The following is a 17,714-nucleotide window of genomic DNA, read 5'->3' as shown; positions in this document are numbered from 1 at the left end:
GCCTTTGGATGGATGGATGGATGGATGGATGGATGGACGGTGGATGGACGGATTGATGGATGGACGGACGGATGGATGGATAGATGGACGGACGGATGGACAGATGGACGGATGGACAGATGGACGGATGGACGGATGGACAGATGGACAGATGGACGGATGGACGGATGGATGGACGGACGGATGGACGGATGGATGGACGGATGGACGGATGGATGGACGGATGGATGGACGGATGGACGGACGGATGGACGGACGGATGGACGGACGGACGGATGGATGGATGGATGGATGGACGGACGGACGGACGGACGGACGGACACTATCGAAGTGGCAAATGTTCACCAAGAAATGCTTCGCATTTAAAACATCCGAGGACACCTAAGCACTTCATATGATTTTTCAGTGCGAAAGCATTCTTACTTTCCGCTGTCTAGACTGACGCTTTGCTTCGACTTCGCGTTGTCGAAGGGCTTCGTGCTCTTGCCGCTTAAAACGTTTGCATGTCAATGCGCTTCGGTCTCACGCTTTCGAATGGCTTCGTGCTGTCTCATAGCGCGTTTCGCCACTGCTCGTTCCGCCCGCCGTATATAGGGAGAGTTGACGACGATGGTGGATTTCGCAACCTGCCTTTTCGCTTATTTTACTGCGTTCTTCCTCTCCCATACTTCATCTGTGATGTACTGGCTTGAACGGCCAATCATAGAGAAAGGGATAGAACAAGAGCGGACACTCGGCGAAAATTGGAAACAGGAAACACGTCATGCTATAGTATTAACACCGGCGAATTGAGCCGCGAGCATGGAAAAAAAGAAGAATGTGAAATCAGATTAACAGAAATTGCTTTATTTTTTTATTCTTTCCCGGAAGGATTAAAAATATCTGCGTATAAATTAAATTAAACTTTGCGGCTTACTTCCGTTGCCTAGCGACAGGCGAACCGGCGAATGACGAGCCAGATGTTTGCATCATTCGTCAGACACACCGCCGAAGCCAGAGAGACCGGCCGCGCATGTGAGCGTTGGACTGTTCGGGCACCCGTCTGCCTGTTTTTCTATTTTGGGATTTAGCCTGGTTTGGTGGCCTCCCGGCGAATTATTGCGTTCATGCGGAACTTCGACATGGCAGCACTGCACTATTGGACTACGGCAAGGTGAGGAACTTTGTTCGACAGTCTGCGACGCACTTCAAGCAATTAGGCTTACTGCACGGCATCTAGGCTAGACTTGTGACGCAGTTAACGAAAAACAGCGTGGCCGTCGTGGAGCAGTTAATTTGAATTAATGAATCGTACTGGGAGATGTTTGCGACACTTCCTATAAGTCCCAATATTATTTTAACTAATTTCGGTAGTTTTCGGGCACGCTAGTCGCACAGGGTGCTGTGACGCAGTTTCGCGTGTACTGAATTTTACTGCGACAAGTTTTGGCGCTTTCTCTGACTGCCAACATTATTGAAACTAATTTCATTGCTTTTTGGGCTACCTTTCGAGCGCAGTGGGCGCGCCTGGCGCTGTGTCTCGGTTAACGAAAATCAGCTCGGCCGTGGTGCGCGGTTTCGCGCTTTAATGCACCGACATGTTCATGGCGCTTTTCTTTCTCTGACGCCCAACATTGTTGAAAATTATTTTCGATACTTTTATGTTATGAGGCCCGCTCGCCGCGCCGGTTCTGACGCAGCGAAAGGCAAGCTCGGCCGTGGTGACAAAGTTAAGTTTGGCGCGTACTGAATCTTACTGCAACAAGTTTGTGGCAGTTTTTATGCCCTCGCAACAATTTAAGCCTTCTTTCGGTACCCACGCTTGTCGAAAACGCGACGAGCAGTCGTCAAGAGTGATAACACGGGAGTGCGTTGCTTGCGCCTGAAGAACGCACAAGAGATAAGCGAAGGAGCTCAAATGCCAGGAACTAATAACTCGAAAATTCTGTCTTCTGAACCGCACCCACGCATTTTGTCTTGAGTGCGAGTAGAAGGAATCTTGCGAGCGTCCAGCATGCTCTGGTTGGAGAGCCTGTGTTGTGGCAACCTCTGTGTCTTCGTAGCGTACTATCGCGTCGGTTGTAGCCAAGTTCGCGAAACGCGCCGTTGCCCGCGCATTCGTGCTATTGAAGTGTAAGAAAAAAAAAGTATTGGGAAGAGGGGAATGCTTGGAATTAGAATGTGTTTGTGGTATGTACGGTATTGCTTGGGATGAGTCGGGTATTTTCTACACAGTGTGTGTAAATACGAACTACCTTTGTTTGTAATGCCGCCCACTCACCACTTTCGAACGCTTCGCCCCTACAGGCATTATTCTTACATGGTAATCCCAAAACAACGCTTGTAATTTTTTCAGCTCACGTCGTCTGGTGGAGCTTCCTGCGGAAACTACTGCTGCTTACCTGGTGCCACAACGTTGAATGAATGCACAAAAAGCCCGCGACGAGCATTTACAAAGAATAAGATAAACGTTAATTTTTCCTCATTTCACAAGGTGTCTTGCGTCTTTATGAAATTACGTGGCACATATTCAATGGAGGCTTGTGAAGATCGTTTGCAATCAATTTTACTTAATAAAATGATTTGCAAATAAATTTTTAATAAATAAAAAGTATATAAATAAATATTTGCTGCAAAAGCAAAAAAAGAAAGAACGGTGCAGGCGTGACACGCACCACCTAGTATTCCCAACGCGCGCGCGCAAAACCGAAACGGGCAGTGTGCTTCAGGTTTTAACGCCCACGGCTCGGTGCGCTGCAGTCAATTCGGCCGCTGGGCTCTATGGGAGTGTCCGCTCTAGTTGTATTCCTTTCTCTATGGGCCGCGTTTCGCCACTGCCGAGGTTGCGGCCGCTGATGTAGTGGATGCCTCGGACTCGATAGTCGTACATGTTGCCCTAGTCTGCAATAGCAGCAGCCTGCGGTGCTGGCTCGGGCGCCACCTGGCGGCTTCTGAGAGGGAGGGTCACGTGGAGTCGCTACGATGTCCTCTCCCCTCATGCTACACCTGGCGCTCTATGGCAGCAAAAGGTGCTCCCTTTCACCCGCTTTGCTCCGTCGAGGTGCGTTCGGCCGGTAGCGTGGGTAGCAGCCAAAGAGAATCAGTCGAGGTGCGCACGTGACCTGGCGTGGAAGCCAATGGCATTTTGGGTGCCGCTTCGCTGCTGCAGACTGCACCCGCAGCCTTCCACACTCATCTGGCGTTTTGACGCTTTCGCATCAATAAGGGAAAAGAATAATAGTCAGAAGAGAAGGTGCTATGCTAAACCTGTGAGAGCAGCGTAGCAAGCAGGTTCTACCACGTCGCCAACACTGGCGCTCGCATAGCGGCTTTTCCACTTGTCATATAATACTGTCACAGAGTGCATGCCCGCGTCCCTCTCGGGATGGCCGCCAGTGTCGCGCCAGCTACAGCGCCGCTTGCACGGCGATGGGGAGAGAGCGCTCCCCATTGTCCCGAGCTCGCGCGACCTGTTTGGTCCCGTGTGTCGCCTGAGCGCGGCGGAGGGACGAGGCAGCTCGGGGAGCGGCTTGGAAGACGGAGCAGGTTGGTCGGGCACCGGGGGACAGCTGAAGATGTGGTCGGCAGGCTGAGATCTCCAGGCCGAAGTCTTCGCCGGTCGAGCGACAGACGGTGCAAGTCCGTCAGGATCTTCGGCAGCGAGGTTGCAGCAGCCCGACGCTCTTCAGATCGGGACCTCGGCAAGCACGCCCCAGATAAGCCTCGTGTTCCAGCCCGCTCTCAGAACTTTCCGCCGGACTCTCTTTTCTAATCGCATTTAATCTTTCATTTGTTTATCCATCGCGTGTTAATTTTTGTATGTTCTGTTAGTGTAGTGTTTGCCGTATTTATTGTCGCGTATATTTTTCATTTGTGTCGCGGATTTTTTGTCATTTCGCGAGTGTTAATGGTTCCCACGTGGTGGGCTTAGTGTCGCGCGAGTGGCGTCAGGGCGTGTGTTGTGTGACCCGCACGCCTTCCGCGAGCTAGGACCCACTACTGGAAGTTTGCATGGTTTTTTTCATTATGTCTCGGACATGATTTTATCTTATTAAATTGAATGTGTGTGTTTTACGTCGCCTCCCGTCTCATGCCTCTGGTTCACGGTCGATCAGGCGTGGACCTTATCGCCGGTCAGCAGTCGAACCCTCACTAAACGCACGCGGGGCGGGTTTGTTGTCGCCCCATCCCCTCCGGTTCGGAGAGTGCGACTAGCTCACCACCAATCTTTGACAAATACCCATGCCTGCATTCTATTAGAGTTTTTGCCAGATGAGTTTTGTCGATTTCCTCGTTGCAAAGGACAATTCTTGTGTACGGGGATTCTGCTTTAACATTTGCCCTATAACGTATTTACCGCTTAGCGCCACTTCTATAAACGCCTCTTTCGTTCGAATTTCTTTCGCACTCTTTCGCCTCTTTCTCAGAACGTTTTATACCATCTCAATATTCTCCGTACATCAATATAACTGCTATAAAATAGACCCTATCCCTTTCAGTATTTCAATCACGCCACATAATCGCAAGTCTTTGGCTGGTTTATTCCTTCTTTTATCAGTCGTACACATAATATGCACTGCTAAACCCACCAGTCGAATTATCCTCGAGATTAGCCCACACACGCCCCATCGCACACATTAGAAGCCGAGCATCGGCAATGAATAACTCCTTATTCCCGCACACAATACCCTTGTGGAAGTCACTGTTTATCAGGATAGATTCATGCTCATATAAAGGAAAATTTCACGAACAATTGACCCGGCACTTGCTCTCAGACGAAATACAGCCATAGCATAGTAAGCTGTTCGGCATGTTCATTTGACATAATTTTTGCAAAGGGGAGACCAGAAGTGTTCAAGAAAAAAGGAGACCTAGACAGGATAGACGCTCACTGCATCTATCCCCTCCAGGTCTCCTTTCTTTCTCAACGCTTCTGCGCTCCCCCTCTTAGGAAACACAGCCACCATAGCGTGTAATTTACTTGCATTCGTACTACCGTACGCTACTTTTGTTTGCTCTTTCTTTTTTTACCAGTTGCGTTTTATTGAATTGTATTTGGAAATTTGATGTACGCACCTCTTACCTGACGCCTTCAAACCCTAAGGTGCAATAAATGAAATAGCGAGCCCTCCGCCGCGCTTGCACTGATTTCCATTGAAATGAGCTGCGGCCCTTATATTCCCCTCTTGTTTGAGTAGAATACGAATTAGAGCTTATGACGGCGGTAAGGTATACGTGTAAGACGAACAGCTCCGTACGTATTCTAACCACTGTAGTCTGAAAGTATTGCGAAACTTCAAGAGATTTGACTTTGCGGAAGCGCTTTAGCCTGATGGACCCACCGTATGTTTAAGATCAACTGGATATGTCGACGATATCTTTAATAAACATCTGCGTGTGCGTCCCACGTTTCTTTAGACAATTCTAATAATGTTCTTATGTGGACAATGTTGCAGACACCAGTCAAGCGCTGTCATGTGTGTTATACTGCACAAACTTTACTCTGAGGGACTTCCACAGGTGCAAGCACCACCGTGCGCTCTTTACAATGATGCCCCGCTGCCTCTAAAAAAATGAAATCTCAAATTGTATGTTTCTTTCTATGTTTATCTTTATTGCGCCTCAAACAACAGTCACAAATTAGAAAAGTTAATGATGAACACGCTTGTTTCTTCTGTAAGGCCTAGCATTAAAAATATTACAGTGAGAATCATGCAAAAAAACTTCACCACTATAACGTGCCGAGTTTCCCTGGCATATTTCATACAGTTTACCATGGAGGACTTAGTATCGAAGTAAGCGAGTTCTTTCTAGGGGCACACTGGTAATTGGGAACTGAAAATTTTTCAATGCAAGTTTTATTCGCTGCTCAATCAAGTGTTTATTGAAATGTATGAAAACGCATTTAGGAAACTTCAGAATGTGAGCAAGCAGTTCTTACAAGGCTCAATTTTCGGAACTAGACTAAAGAAGCGGACGGCCAAGTTCATCGACGTTGCATGCGCGCATTTTTCTCGAGTTTCGTTCTAGCTCTGCACCAGCCAAGCCATATGAGTCATACATGGGAAACTCACGCATTAAAAAAATGTTGCATGCAGATTTCACAGCAGCAGGCTACACAAAGCCTGTGCCGCTCGTGGGAGACGCGAGCTCGCTGACGCTGCCGCTGGTGCTTCAGTATCTCACGCCGGGCTTCGTGTCTGCCATGGGGCTGGGCGCCGTCTCCGCGGCGGTCATGTCCTCGTCGGACTCGTCTATCCTCAGTGCGGCATCCATGTTTGCCTGGAACATCTACAGGCTCACCTTGAGACAGCAGGTCAGATGCTGCAGGCTGCACGCGCTCTTTAAAGACAATCAGCGGCTTGCTACATTACATTGCAACATGCACTCATTCATTCTTATACTCAATTTTGCTTAATATTTTTTTATGTGAGTTACTGTTTATCGGATGTTTTGGTTACAGACCCTTTTCGCGCCAATCCTCTGGGCGCCGCCATGTTTGATCACTTGGTAACGAGTCAATTCCTTGCTTCGGTTGCCTCCGTGTTTACAATGAATGTTCATGACGCCCTTGCGGCTCAGAAAAGCTATGTTTCGTTGGATATTGTAGATGGTCACTGGTTTGACGACACCAAGCTTTGGCCGCATTTGCAGGCGGCATGTGAGCAATCTCGAAGCCTATTACGCCTGGTTGAAATGACGCGAGTAGCGTATGCGGTGCTTGTACTAAAAGGGCGGCCAGTGTCTGTTGCTCTTCGATCTTTATTTGGGAAACATAATGAACCAATAGCTTCTCATCTTCCTGACTCAGTAAGGTCCTTCGGTGCTGTCGTTATCAGATTGTTTATTTTCTGCCTAATCGCTCGCGGATGTGCTCGTATGCCATAGGTTTGAGTTTGTGGCACACAACGATTGCAAAGTAGATGTTCCGTACTTTTTAATAACATTTAGCAAAGGCGTATTATCGCTAGTCACTCGCTTACTCGGTTGACCACCACAAAACGTTCAGCTTCGTTCATTTGTGTGCGGTTGCTGTAGTGGCCGTCAGCGTTGCTTCGGCACATTTGTTCAACAGTGGGTCCGTTCACTCAATCTTGATACGTTGGCGATAGAGTGGCGTAAGTTTGTGTGTCAGTTGCGGTGGTTGTGTGAAGATAACGCGCGAGACTGTCGGGAAGTGGCGCTGTAATCACTTTTCCCTGTGTGAGTATTGGCTGCTGGTGATGATCCGGGGTTGAAGTCCTTTCTTCGGCAGTTAGCCATACAACACTGACGAATGAGTCCTTTTCTTTTTCTGGAGGAAAGCCGTGCATTGAGTTGGGCCGGGCACACAGGCATATGTGAGCTTGGCATATGCGAGCTTATGTGAACTGGGCCACACAGCTTCATTCCATTCTTTAATACGCAAGTCACCATGTTTGCAGCAAACTACTGCATACGCCTCAACCCCTCATATTTTACAGTATGACGGGAGTACAGTGCGCCAACAAACACTCAGATGCACTGCTGACGGCTAATCACACTGTAGCAGGCCAGAACCGATTATGGTTTCGTGTTCGTAATCTTCGCTGAAGCAACGTGCAGTGCGTGGCCGAAAGGGCCAGCTCGTTACTCAAGAGGGAACGGCTCCGCGAGAAACGTCTATACAAGCTCTTTGCATGGATAATACACATAAGCATGTTTATGCCTCCCCCTTCAGGGTACAGACATAAACTTCAAGTAACTTGAGCGAAACTTTAAAAAATATGCATATGCCACGTAGCTGAATCGAACCAAAGTAATGTTGTTTGCCGCCGCTTGGAGATACTTAGATTATTCTTTTGCATTCCGCCAAACTGCATAATTAGTCTTAATATATACATTACCTGCTCAATTATTATAATCAGATGAAAAACGTCAAGCAGAAAATTAATTGTAGAGCAACACCAAAAGCTCCCGAAACAACTTTATGTTGCTCAATACGTGCTGCATAAAAGTTTTCCTGAGCGTGAAAGAAATCCCGCTAACATATGCAAAATTGCACACGACTGGGCCCTCGAGGCACATTACCTACATTAGCGGTCTTTCTTTCACGCTCGGAAAAACACTTTTATGCAACACGTATTGAGCAACAGAAAGCTGTATCGGGAGTTTTTGGTGTTGCTCTATAATATTTTAAGAGTTGATTTATTTATTAAGACTAATCATGCAGTTTGGTGCAATGCTAAAAATAATCTAAGTATATCCAAGCAACGGCAAACAACACAACCTTGGTTCGATTGCGCTACGTGGCATATGCATATCTTTTAATGTTTGGCTGAAGTTACGTCAAGTTTATGTCTGTACCCTGAACAGGCATAAACATGCTTATGTGTAAAATCCATGCAAATAGCTTGTATAGACCTTTTTGACCTATCTTATCCTTAATCATTTATTTAATGGTAATGATGTTAACCATTAAAATCCGGCCCTTGCTGAACCCGTGCTGCAAAGGATGAAAAAGTTTTTAGCGCCTAGAAAGTTACTATTATGAGAGTAAACTACGTCCTCCGTGATCTTGCAGAGAACATTTGTCTATGAGATGAGGTGTTAATTTAGGGGAGAATTTTCATTACCTGATTTGTTGATTGAAATAACCATCCCGATCTTCCACTCCTCTGGCATGGGGCCTGTTTAATGCGACTCTGCAAATAATTACTGCAGATATGCTGTAAAAATATGTTTCGTAATTTTTAGTAGTTTATAGGTAGTGTCATCGATGCCAGCTAATGAAGAAAATAGTTTCTATTACACATAAAATTCCACCTGTTGTGAATGCGATAGCTGACATGTTGCACTGTGTATTTGTGGTTAGTGGTAAAGGAAGCATCCCCATTTCACTAGTGAACACTGATGATGAAAGCGCGATGGTGAACAGGTTAGCGTAGCTTAAACCATTCACCGATTCAACGAGATCGTTAGTAAGAGTAATGATGCGCGCTTTATCAGGGTCTATCGCCTGCCATAATTTTCTGGGATTAGTAGCAGAAATGTCTGCCAGGTCATAGTGAAAAAATGTTCCCAAAAAGGAGGGTAATAGCATTGGTGTTGACTGAAGTAATTATATTTCATATGTTGTTTAAGAGATTAGAAAAGTCCAGTTCATGGTGACACCCAGCAGTACTGTTCGCATTTCCAGGTTGCTGTCAATATTAGGTCGCGCGCACATTTGTTGGTTCACGGCAACCAAAACACCCCGCCACGTGCGCCTCTCTGATCGCATCGATAAATATCGAAGTTGGGCCGATCGCTGAGAACGTCCGCGTCGATGATTTAGTTTGTAAGCCACATTAGTTACTGGCAGATGATGAGTTAAAGTTTGACACGTTCTGGTAGACGGTAGAACGCTACCTATAGTAGTGAAAATTAAAAAGGTACGTATGTTGTGATAGTTTTTGAAAAAAGACAGATTATTACGCGGAGTAGAAAGGCGAGTTGTTTTTATTGGATTCCTATGATAATGTGATTGCTATGCCATTTTTTACGGTCTGAGGTTGCTGCGCCAAGTACGTGTGTACAACGTTTTCAAATGCAATGAAAAGGAAGCAGATTGTGCTTTTGCAAAAGCGACAAATTGCCTGCGGAGATGCTGCACAGCCTTAGAAAAAAATCTTCGCTGACACTGCGATCCGTGCCTTTAAGCTTACGGCCATTTGATAAGACGGTCTCTTTTGTCTTCAAGTGTGCAAGCATGAACATTATAGGGCGGCGGTTCCCAGCGGTGTGCCTTTTTGAATGATGTACTGTTTCAATTTTTTTTGTGTGTGTCAATATTAAGGTGCTGAAAGCACACCTGAGTTACGTCTTCGCCAGGTTGGGCAAATGTCTCCGAGCGATTAGTATCGGAAAGGTCATAAAAGAATATATTGTTTCCTACGGGTTCGGTTTCAGCGCCATCCATACGCCCTTCCAAGCAAGTGGCCATGTCAGTAATTTTAGTAGCTTCCATTTTACGGGCTTGATTTCATTTCGTAACGGGATAATGCTAGGGCAAATATGTTCGACTACTGTCATTTGGTACTTCGAATCCGGCACCAATTTGTTCGTCGCTACCAGATGGCTCCTAATGCCTTTTATTGCTGTAATTATTTCCTTTTGGCCGGCTGTTACTTTTTGCTGTTCTATTAGTAGAAGGTCCGCACTCTCGGTACTCAGGGTAGACTCGATCTAGCCTGACAAGAGAAGCAAAGAGTGAACGGCAAAAACATACTCGACAGCAATATCGATACAGCACCGGGGGCTCGGCAGCTGCACCAGAAGATAATTGCTAGATTTCTTTGTGAAAAGCGAATACTTGTAACCAGCACGCATGGCGAACCGCAACGGGTTAGTTGTCTGCATTGTAGTACGGCAACGAAATCTTTCTGCTACCGTGATGGCAATGTCAGTTTTTAAATATCCATGAACAAGAACGACTTTGATTTGTTCAGACAGACGTACGATCTATAAATAGTGTTTGTATGAACGGGGATGGGGAAATCGCAATTAAACGCCTGATAACATGCCAGAAGCCAGCCTGACAACTAAATTGCGCAGCACTCAGCGCATTGGGCTATTGCATTCCCAAATATGCTAAAGAGGAAACGAAGCTTAAAATTCTGCGACTTACGTGAAACGTTAAATAATTCTGTTGATTCAAAATTTATGACAACGTTCTTTTTCATCTTCGACTTTTTATAGCGCATGTGGCAATATAATAGATAAAGCTTTCGAATTTTTTTTTCTTTTTTCGAGTGAGCTGTATGACACAATAATGTGTATTTCTAGTCATTCCTCTTAGAATACGGCAGGCACGGAACTTACTCAGTTATTTCACGTGAAGTGTATTAAAATATACTTACCTGTTGATAAATTTGGCTATGGAAATATTACCATGTTTAAGAGCGAAAGGCGATAATCTGCCATAGGGTCACCTAATGGCACCGTGAAAGGACGGCTAGATGTATGCGTTTTAAATGTTTCAACTGGAACACTTGCACATGTTAATTTTACTGCAGATGCTAAAATCAGCGTGGTCTTAAGATAAACACAAGATATATTAAACTGCACTTGTTTTACTAGTGATTCTTTCTTTGACGCTTTCTCATAAACCATCAAGACGAGCTGAAAAAAAAATCAACGAACTTTCACACATTAAAGATTCCAAAACGCATTCCCGTGCTTATTCTGTCATGGCGCCCTACGAACGCTCCAAAATTTGTCGAATGCTGGGATATATCTTTTACACTAACAGCTGTGACGGTTGACTGCCGCACGGGTCGCCAAGCGTGGCAGTGTCGTCACTTCAAATATAATTGGGCTAGTTGTTGTACGATCGCCATTGTAGTTTATATTACTAGATACTCTGTTATTACTATATACTCTCGGCTGGGGTGCGTTTGGCAGGCATTTTCAAATCATGAACAGCAGGTTGCCATTATCCCTCAAGAGAAAAGTGTATAACAGCTGTGTCCTACCAGAACTCACGAACGGGGCAGAAACCTGGAGGCTTACGAAAAGGGTCCTATTTAAATTGAGTGAGGACGACGCAACGAGCTTTGGAAAGAAGAATGATGGGTGTAACGTTAAGGGATAAGAAAAGAGCAGATTGGGTGAGGGAACAAACGCGAGTTATTGACATCTTAGTTCAAATCAAGAAAAAGAAATAGGCATGGGCAGGACATGTAATGAGGAGCGAAGATAACCGATGGTCATTAAGGGTAACGGATTGGATTCGAAGGGAAGGGAAGCGTAGCAGGGGACGGCAGAGAGTTAGGTGGGCGGATGAGATTAAGAGGTTTGCAAAGACAACATGGCCACAATTACTACATGACCGGGGTTGTTGGAGAAGTATGGGAGATGCCTTTGCCCTGCAGTGGGCGTAGCTAGGCTGACGATGATGATGATACTCTGTTCTGGCAGGAGAAAGGTTGTCGTCACTATAAAGAAGTGGGCACCCCCCATCCTTTTTTACATGACGACGGGAAACACGGACACTTGACAATTAGTGCGAGTAACAACTGTTTTATGCAAGCGAAAAATACTGGCGATGCAAAAAAAATAAAATGAATGAAGAAAGGAATAAATTATGGCGTTAGCAAGCTTGTACCCCGTCGTTGACGGCCTAATGTTGCCACTATTATATTTCTCGATTTGCGCCCCCCCCCCCCTAGTTAGTGTAGTGGAATTAACTAATTACTGGATTAGTGGAGTAGCCAGAATTTTTTTTCCGAGCAATGGCGAGCACCCGCTTGACCAGGGACTGGGAGAAGGAGAAGGTGTGGAGGGGGCTGCGAAAGGCCGCATACTAAAGCAGTAAACTGGCGGAGGGGGGGGAAGGGGGAGGGGGGGCACGTGTCAAGGGTGCCACCCCCTGGCCAGTGCCCCGAATTAAGCAGTTGCAGATTCTGCTCGCAATGTCACGTGTCTCTATTTCTTCCTGTCAACCTTTGTTGATTGTCTTAAGAATCTACACTTCAAACAGGCGGCTGCTCTAAATAAGTCGTGTTATCGTACGCGATAAGAGAAACTTGCTTTCACAAACTGACCGCTCCCTTAACACCTTGTTTCCGTGGAGGGTAGGGACCGAAATTGTATTAGTTTCTTGAAACATGCCCACCGTAATTTCTACTCTGCTACGCTGAAGAAAAGAGTAAGCGAGCAATTGTCTTGCTATGATGTGGTAGCCACATTAGTTTTGACACAGCTTAAATAAATGATAGAAGTATCTTATATGTGTCGACTTCATGGCAACAACAGGAGTCTCCAGCTTGTACAAAGTACGCTACAGAGCCAATATGATGAAAGTCCAACCTAATATCGTGGTCCCGGACATGTAAGAATTTGCGTATTTCCTTTCATTATCTTGTCACAGAATGCACAGTATCCGGGCGAAACTTTAATTCTGAGGCTCCAGCAGCATAGGAAAAATTTCTGCGGTGTCTTCAATCGCTGTCTTTGTTTTCATTGCAGAATTCAACAGTGCATAAAATTAACCTGAATTCAAGTTTAATGCCAACTTTGCAGACGGCGGATTTAGTCATAGGCTGGCTGATACGTGCAATAATACGCCATCGATTGAAGAAGGAGCTCGCTTGTCCGAACCGTTGAAACACAGCATGCAGGAGGGCAAAATTTGTGACTATTCAGAATGTTTTCTTTTTTTTTTTTACCTTTGGCGCCTTGTTGTTTTGAGGTATTTATTAGCGTTTTGTTTAAGCACGTTCATGTGCAACGTGCTTAAGCACGTGCACGCACATGTGCACCAAGCACGTGTAGCTTTGCGCGCGCTCGGTGTCCTGATCTTAAGGGTATATATGCGTAAAACTAAACGCAGGTTTTTTGAGTGTCATCGCTTTGTGCCTTCTCGTTGCTCTGTATTCATCCGTTATGAATGCGTGGTGGTCTGCTGAAAGTAAAGCATACACGCTTACAATGCTATCGAAGGCGGTATGTAGGTGTGGCATCCTGGAAAGTAGTCCTGAAGCTAGGCACGACCACATCGAGATTCCCCCCAGGACAAGGTCAGCGCCATCGTTATTGTGGACTTATACTGACATGCCACAAGTGCACTTCCTTTTTGCAGGTAAGACGACATGTGCCAGTGGAGACTGCGACATTCATTAACTTGTCTACTGTCCCGAAACAAACACACGGTCTATAAGTGGAAACGTACGGAGAGCTTGCGAATAATTTTTTAAGCCTCTGCTCGTCTAAAACGCTCAGTAGACAAGCATTCTCCGCCTATCTTGAAGCTGCCAGGGTAGGTGAGGCGGCGACCTCCAGCAACCCATAAACCCGAGGCCAGCACGGTGGATAGACCGCGAGCGGACAAGTAGCTCAGTGTGGGAGGTGAGCCCATGAATTTGCTCAGCAGTGTCGCTGCTGGTTTGTGCGCCTAGGCAGCTTTAGTCCGCATGCAAAAGTTGGATAAATCACGTAGGTTATTACTAGGCTTCCATGTTATCAGCTCTATGTTTCTTCGAATTCGTGTTTTTTTTATCGGTGTTTATATTTGTCCCTTTGAACCAGTGTTTTTCGCTGTCTAATTTGAATGCCGGAGAGAAACGGTGTTTATCGGGGCTTGTCTTGTACAGCGAATGTCTAATTACTGGAGAAAATATTTCTCGCCTTTACGCAACTTTATTGGATTACGCAATTTGTTGCGCAACTTTACGCATTATGCATCTTTATTACGCAACTTTATTGAACGCATACCAACCACCCTACACATATAACTACTGTATCAACGAGTGAAAATAAGAACGCGACGTTATACTAACGACATTATTATTAATGTTACTGAAAAAAAAAGGTCCATGTACATAGCGACAGATTTGTCATCCATCGCAGCACGCTCCTTATGACTAAGAAAACACAGACCAGAAAACGCACTTTATACTTTTGCGTTTCACACCGAGAAGCCAAGAAAATCAAGGGAAGCTTTTGAAAAGACTGGCCATTCTTTGCGGCCTGCTCTCCATAACCTAGCAAGGCAAACCACAGCAGATGGAACATGATACAGAGATTAGTCTAAAAGGTTCCTGGAAAAACATCATAACATATATATATATATATATATATATATATATATATATATATATATATACTTGTTGTAGCATTTCCAAAAGAAACAAAACTCGAAAGAAATGAAACCAAGTTACGCAAGAGAAGTGAATGAAAAACGTGTCTGAATGAATCGTGGTGTTACAATAGATAGTGCAATTGAGCGATTTCTGCCCACCTTCTCTATTTGAAGAACAGCTTAAATGTTGGGTTTTTCAGGTTTTACTGATTCAGAGAAAACCAGCTCAGGGTTTTTTTTTTTTTCGGTGTCTACCGGTATATACCGAAAGCACGCAACCTTAGTTATTTATTACCTGCGATATCTATGGTTTTACCTTTATGAAATCTCATCGGCTACCTCAGAACGTACTTAGCCCCCTGTAGAGCGAAGGATGCAGACGTCCATGAAGGCTGCTCGCTTTATTCAAGGAGCTAACAAAATAGGATATGTCGTCTCCAATTCCTTCTGTTTTGCTTTGTGACAGTAAACCACATTACTCAACTGTGGCTTAGTTTCGCTGATGTGGCTTCTTTTTTTCGTCACACAATCGGTCACGCTACCTGTCAACACATTTGTCGATGACGTTACGGGTGCAGGCTGTACGTGTGGCATACCTAATTGGGTGATCCCGCGCAGGCTTCGGACACCGAGGTGATTTGGGTGATGCGCTTATCCATCGTGGCGGTGGGCGCACTAGCCACCGTCATCGCGCTCACGGCGAATTCCGTGTACGCGCTGTGGTACCTGTCCTCGGATCTCGTCTACGTCATCCTCTTCCCGCAGCTGGTGTCCGTCGTCTACTTGAAGGCAGGAATTCTCATGAATTTGCTCGCTCTTAACGCAATCTGCACCACTCAAACCACTACGTGTTGTAGAAGTTAGTAACGTTGGTTAACTTGCTGTAAAGGAATACGCGGCCGGGATACAGTTGCTGGTGATCCACGTTTTACATAGTGACAAAAAAGAAGTTTGGCGTGTTTTACACCAGTAACGCGAATAAACATAAATTTGAAGCCGTCATTTTTATGGAGGTAATATTTTTAAGGGAGTTGTATATTAACCGTTCCTTATAGCAAACGGTGTCTCTTTCCTTGTATCTGGTGATCGCATACGTTTCTTGCTCTGAGGCGATTTTCTTTTCATATTTGTGTGTGCTGTCCTTCGCGTGTTCACAGATGGCTGAGACACAATCACCACTCAACCTTTCTACATGGAAGGTTTCAGGAAGTTCACGAGCCCTTCTGTCTTTGCGCCTGATGATGTTGTCAGATTTTCGAAAACATGTTTGCACGCCCAAGATCTACAATGCGCTCAACGATGAGAGGTGGGCGTCACTTTTGAAGTATTATTATGCTCACGAAGGTCTTCATTGATGCAGTTGCCAATCGGCCAATGTAGGTTTTTCCGCAAGGAAGAGGAAATCGATACACTACGCCTACGGCACAGGAAACGAAGGATCTGCGATAATTCACAAAGCAACCAGCCTGTGAAAGTGTGCGAAAGTTCGGCTTGAATGTCTCCGAAGCAGGCATGCGGCTTTACACGCATCGGTAGCTGCGTTTATCGCGCATAGTATATCGCCTCGAAAATTTGAGACTCCTTTATTTACCAGATGGGCACGTCAGTACATAATGTACTTAAATGGTTAGGAGAGCGGGAAAAACTGCATTTTATCAGCTTGACTAGCCCGGCCACCCCCTGGTTACAAAGGCAGCAAAGGAAACGGGCTCCCACCGAATAATTCAAAACAGTTTTCGCGTTTCGAAGTAGGAAATCATTCTTTATATCATAGCTAATGTAGCATTTTTCGTTAACTTGCGTAAACTTTCATCTGTTTGCGCAAACTTATTTAATGTGGTCGGAAAACAATGCTGTAATAGTTGCAGTCCATAATTGGTTCACGGCATGGAGATATACCAATGGTTCGTATGTCTTGTTAAGACCGAGGAGAGATGAAGGGTTAAATTTGCTGAATTGCAAATGTAGCTGCCTTTTCGAATTAATTCGGACGTAAAAGCTGTCAAAAGACAATATTCGTATAAGATAGTATGGGGTTAAATTTGGAAAATAAAATTCGGACGTGTGCGCATTGTACGACAAAAGTGCACTGCAAGGCAAGCCATTTTTTTGCAATATGATTAAGGTTTGCAGCGATTTTTCGGTACCAGTAGCCTATACTAGACGACCATAACGCAGACGAGAGAAGTGAGCGTTATGTAAAATAAGGTTTCGCCACTCTGGCAGTATGCGCTAACATTTTCGCATGGTACCTACGGTTTCGTTAAGTATATTTCTTATGTAATATGTGTGGTGTTTCCAGGACATGCACTTCTGAAACACAACACCCAGTATCTTTGCTGATGACGAAATTTCTATTCTGTTATTTAAACTTGGGGAATTACGCGATAACACTAGATGCACGTTAAGGAAACCCAGGTGGTTCAAATTTCCGGAATCCCCCACTACGCTGTGTGTCATGATAACCAAGTGGTCTTAAAATTCAAGTTCGGTTCATTTCAACATCAACATCTACAGACAATGATGCTGCGGACGGCGGACAAAAAGCCTCAAGCTTCACTGCGTCCTCTGACCGTCTACTTGACAGCAGTGCAAATAAAGATTGTATACAAGAGTGTGAAATTGAAGAACACAAGAGATAATAAAGATACACACTTAGAATCGACTGATAAAAATAAATATCATTATTACAAGAAGGCACACCTAAACAAGCAGCCAATGAATATATAAAAAGTAACGTGCGTAGAAATAGCAAATACGTTTGAAATGCAGAACGACAAATATATATGCATATTCATTTATTAAGCAAGTTCGGGAGTTGAAAACGCAGCATCTGATTACAATATTTTGTGCGATTGCGTGGAATGACCCAAATCTCATGAAAGCGAGTGTCTCGAAAATTTCAGCTTGGTGTGACACACGATATGCTCTCAAGAAAGTAAATTTTTTTTTCCTAATCTGTATCTGATAGCGCTTTCTTAGAGTTCATAATTACTTTGATTAGCGCAAAACAACGGACACAAGAAATACGACAGGACAAGGCGCTAAAATGATGTCAGTTGAGAGTAACGCCTTGTCCTGGTCGTCTTTCTTGTGTCCCTTGTTTTGCGCTAAACAAAGTAATTATGGATTCGTACCAACCAGCCTGCCAATG

The 17,714-nt window shown here is 45.0% G+C and overlaps 1 protein-coding gene and 1 long non-coding RNA gene across 2 annotated transcripts in view; both read left to right on the top strand.

Moving 5' to 3' along the window:
* LOC126538306 (high-affinity choline transporter 1-like) overlaps window positions 1–17,714 on the top strand; it is a 94,915-nt gene that overhangs the window by 69,619 nt on the left and 7,582 nt on the right. Inside the window, exons 8-9 of the mRNA XM_072287667.1 lie at window positions 6,090–6,295; window positions 15,179–15,349. Of these exons, the coding sequence (XP_072143768.1) occupies window positions 6,090–6,295; window positions 15,179–15,349 (377 nt within the window). The remainder of the gene's footprint in view (window positions 1–6,089; window positions 6,296–15,178; window positions 15,350–17,714) is intronic.
* LOC140217402 (uncharacterized) lies at window positions 1,003–2,472 on the top strand. The gene is made up of 2 exons (XR_011893962.1): window positions 1,003–1,153; window positions 2,336–2,472. It is a non-coding gene; the product is annotated as an uncharacterized lncRNA (long non-coding RNA).

This window comes from Dermacentor andersoni, chromosome 4 (genome assembly GCF_023375885.2).
Source record: "Dermacentor andersoni chromosome 4, qqDerAnde1_hic_scaffold, whole genome shotgun sequence".
Lineage (NCBI taxonomy): Eukaryota > Metazoa > Arthropoda > Arachnida > Ixodida > Ixodidae > Dermacentor > Dermacentor andersoni.
The sequence above is the reverse complement of the archived record's forward strand: the minus strand, read 5'-3'. Positions and strand labels throughout refer to the sequence as shown.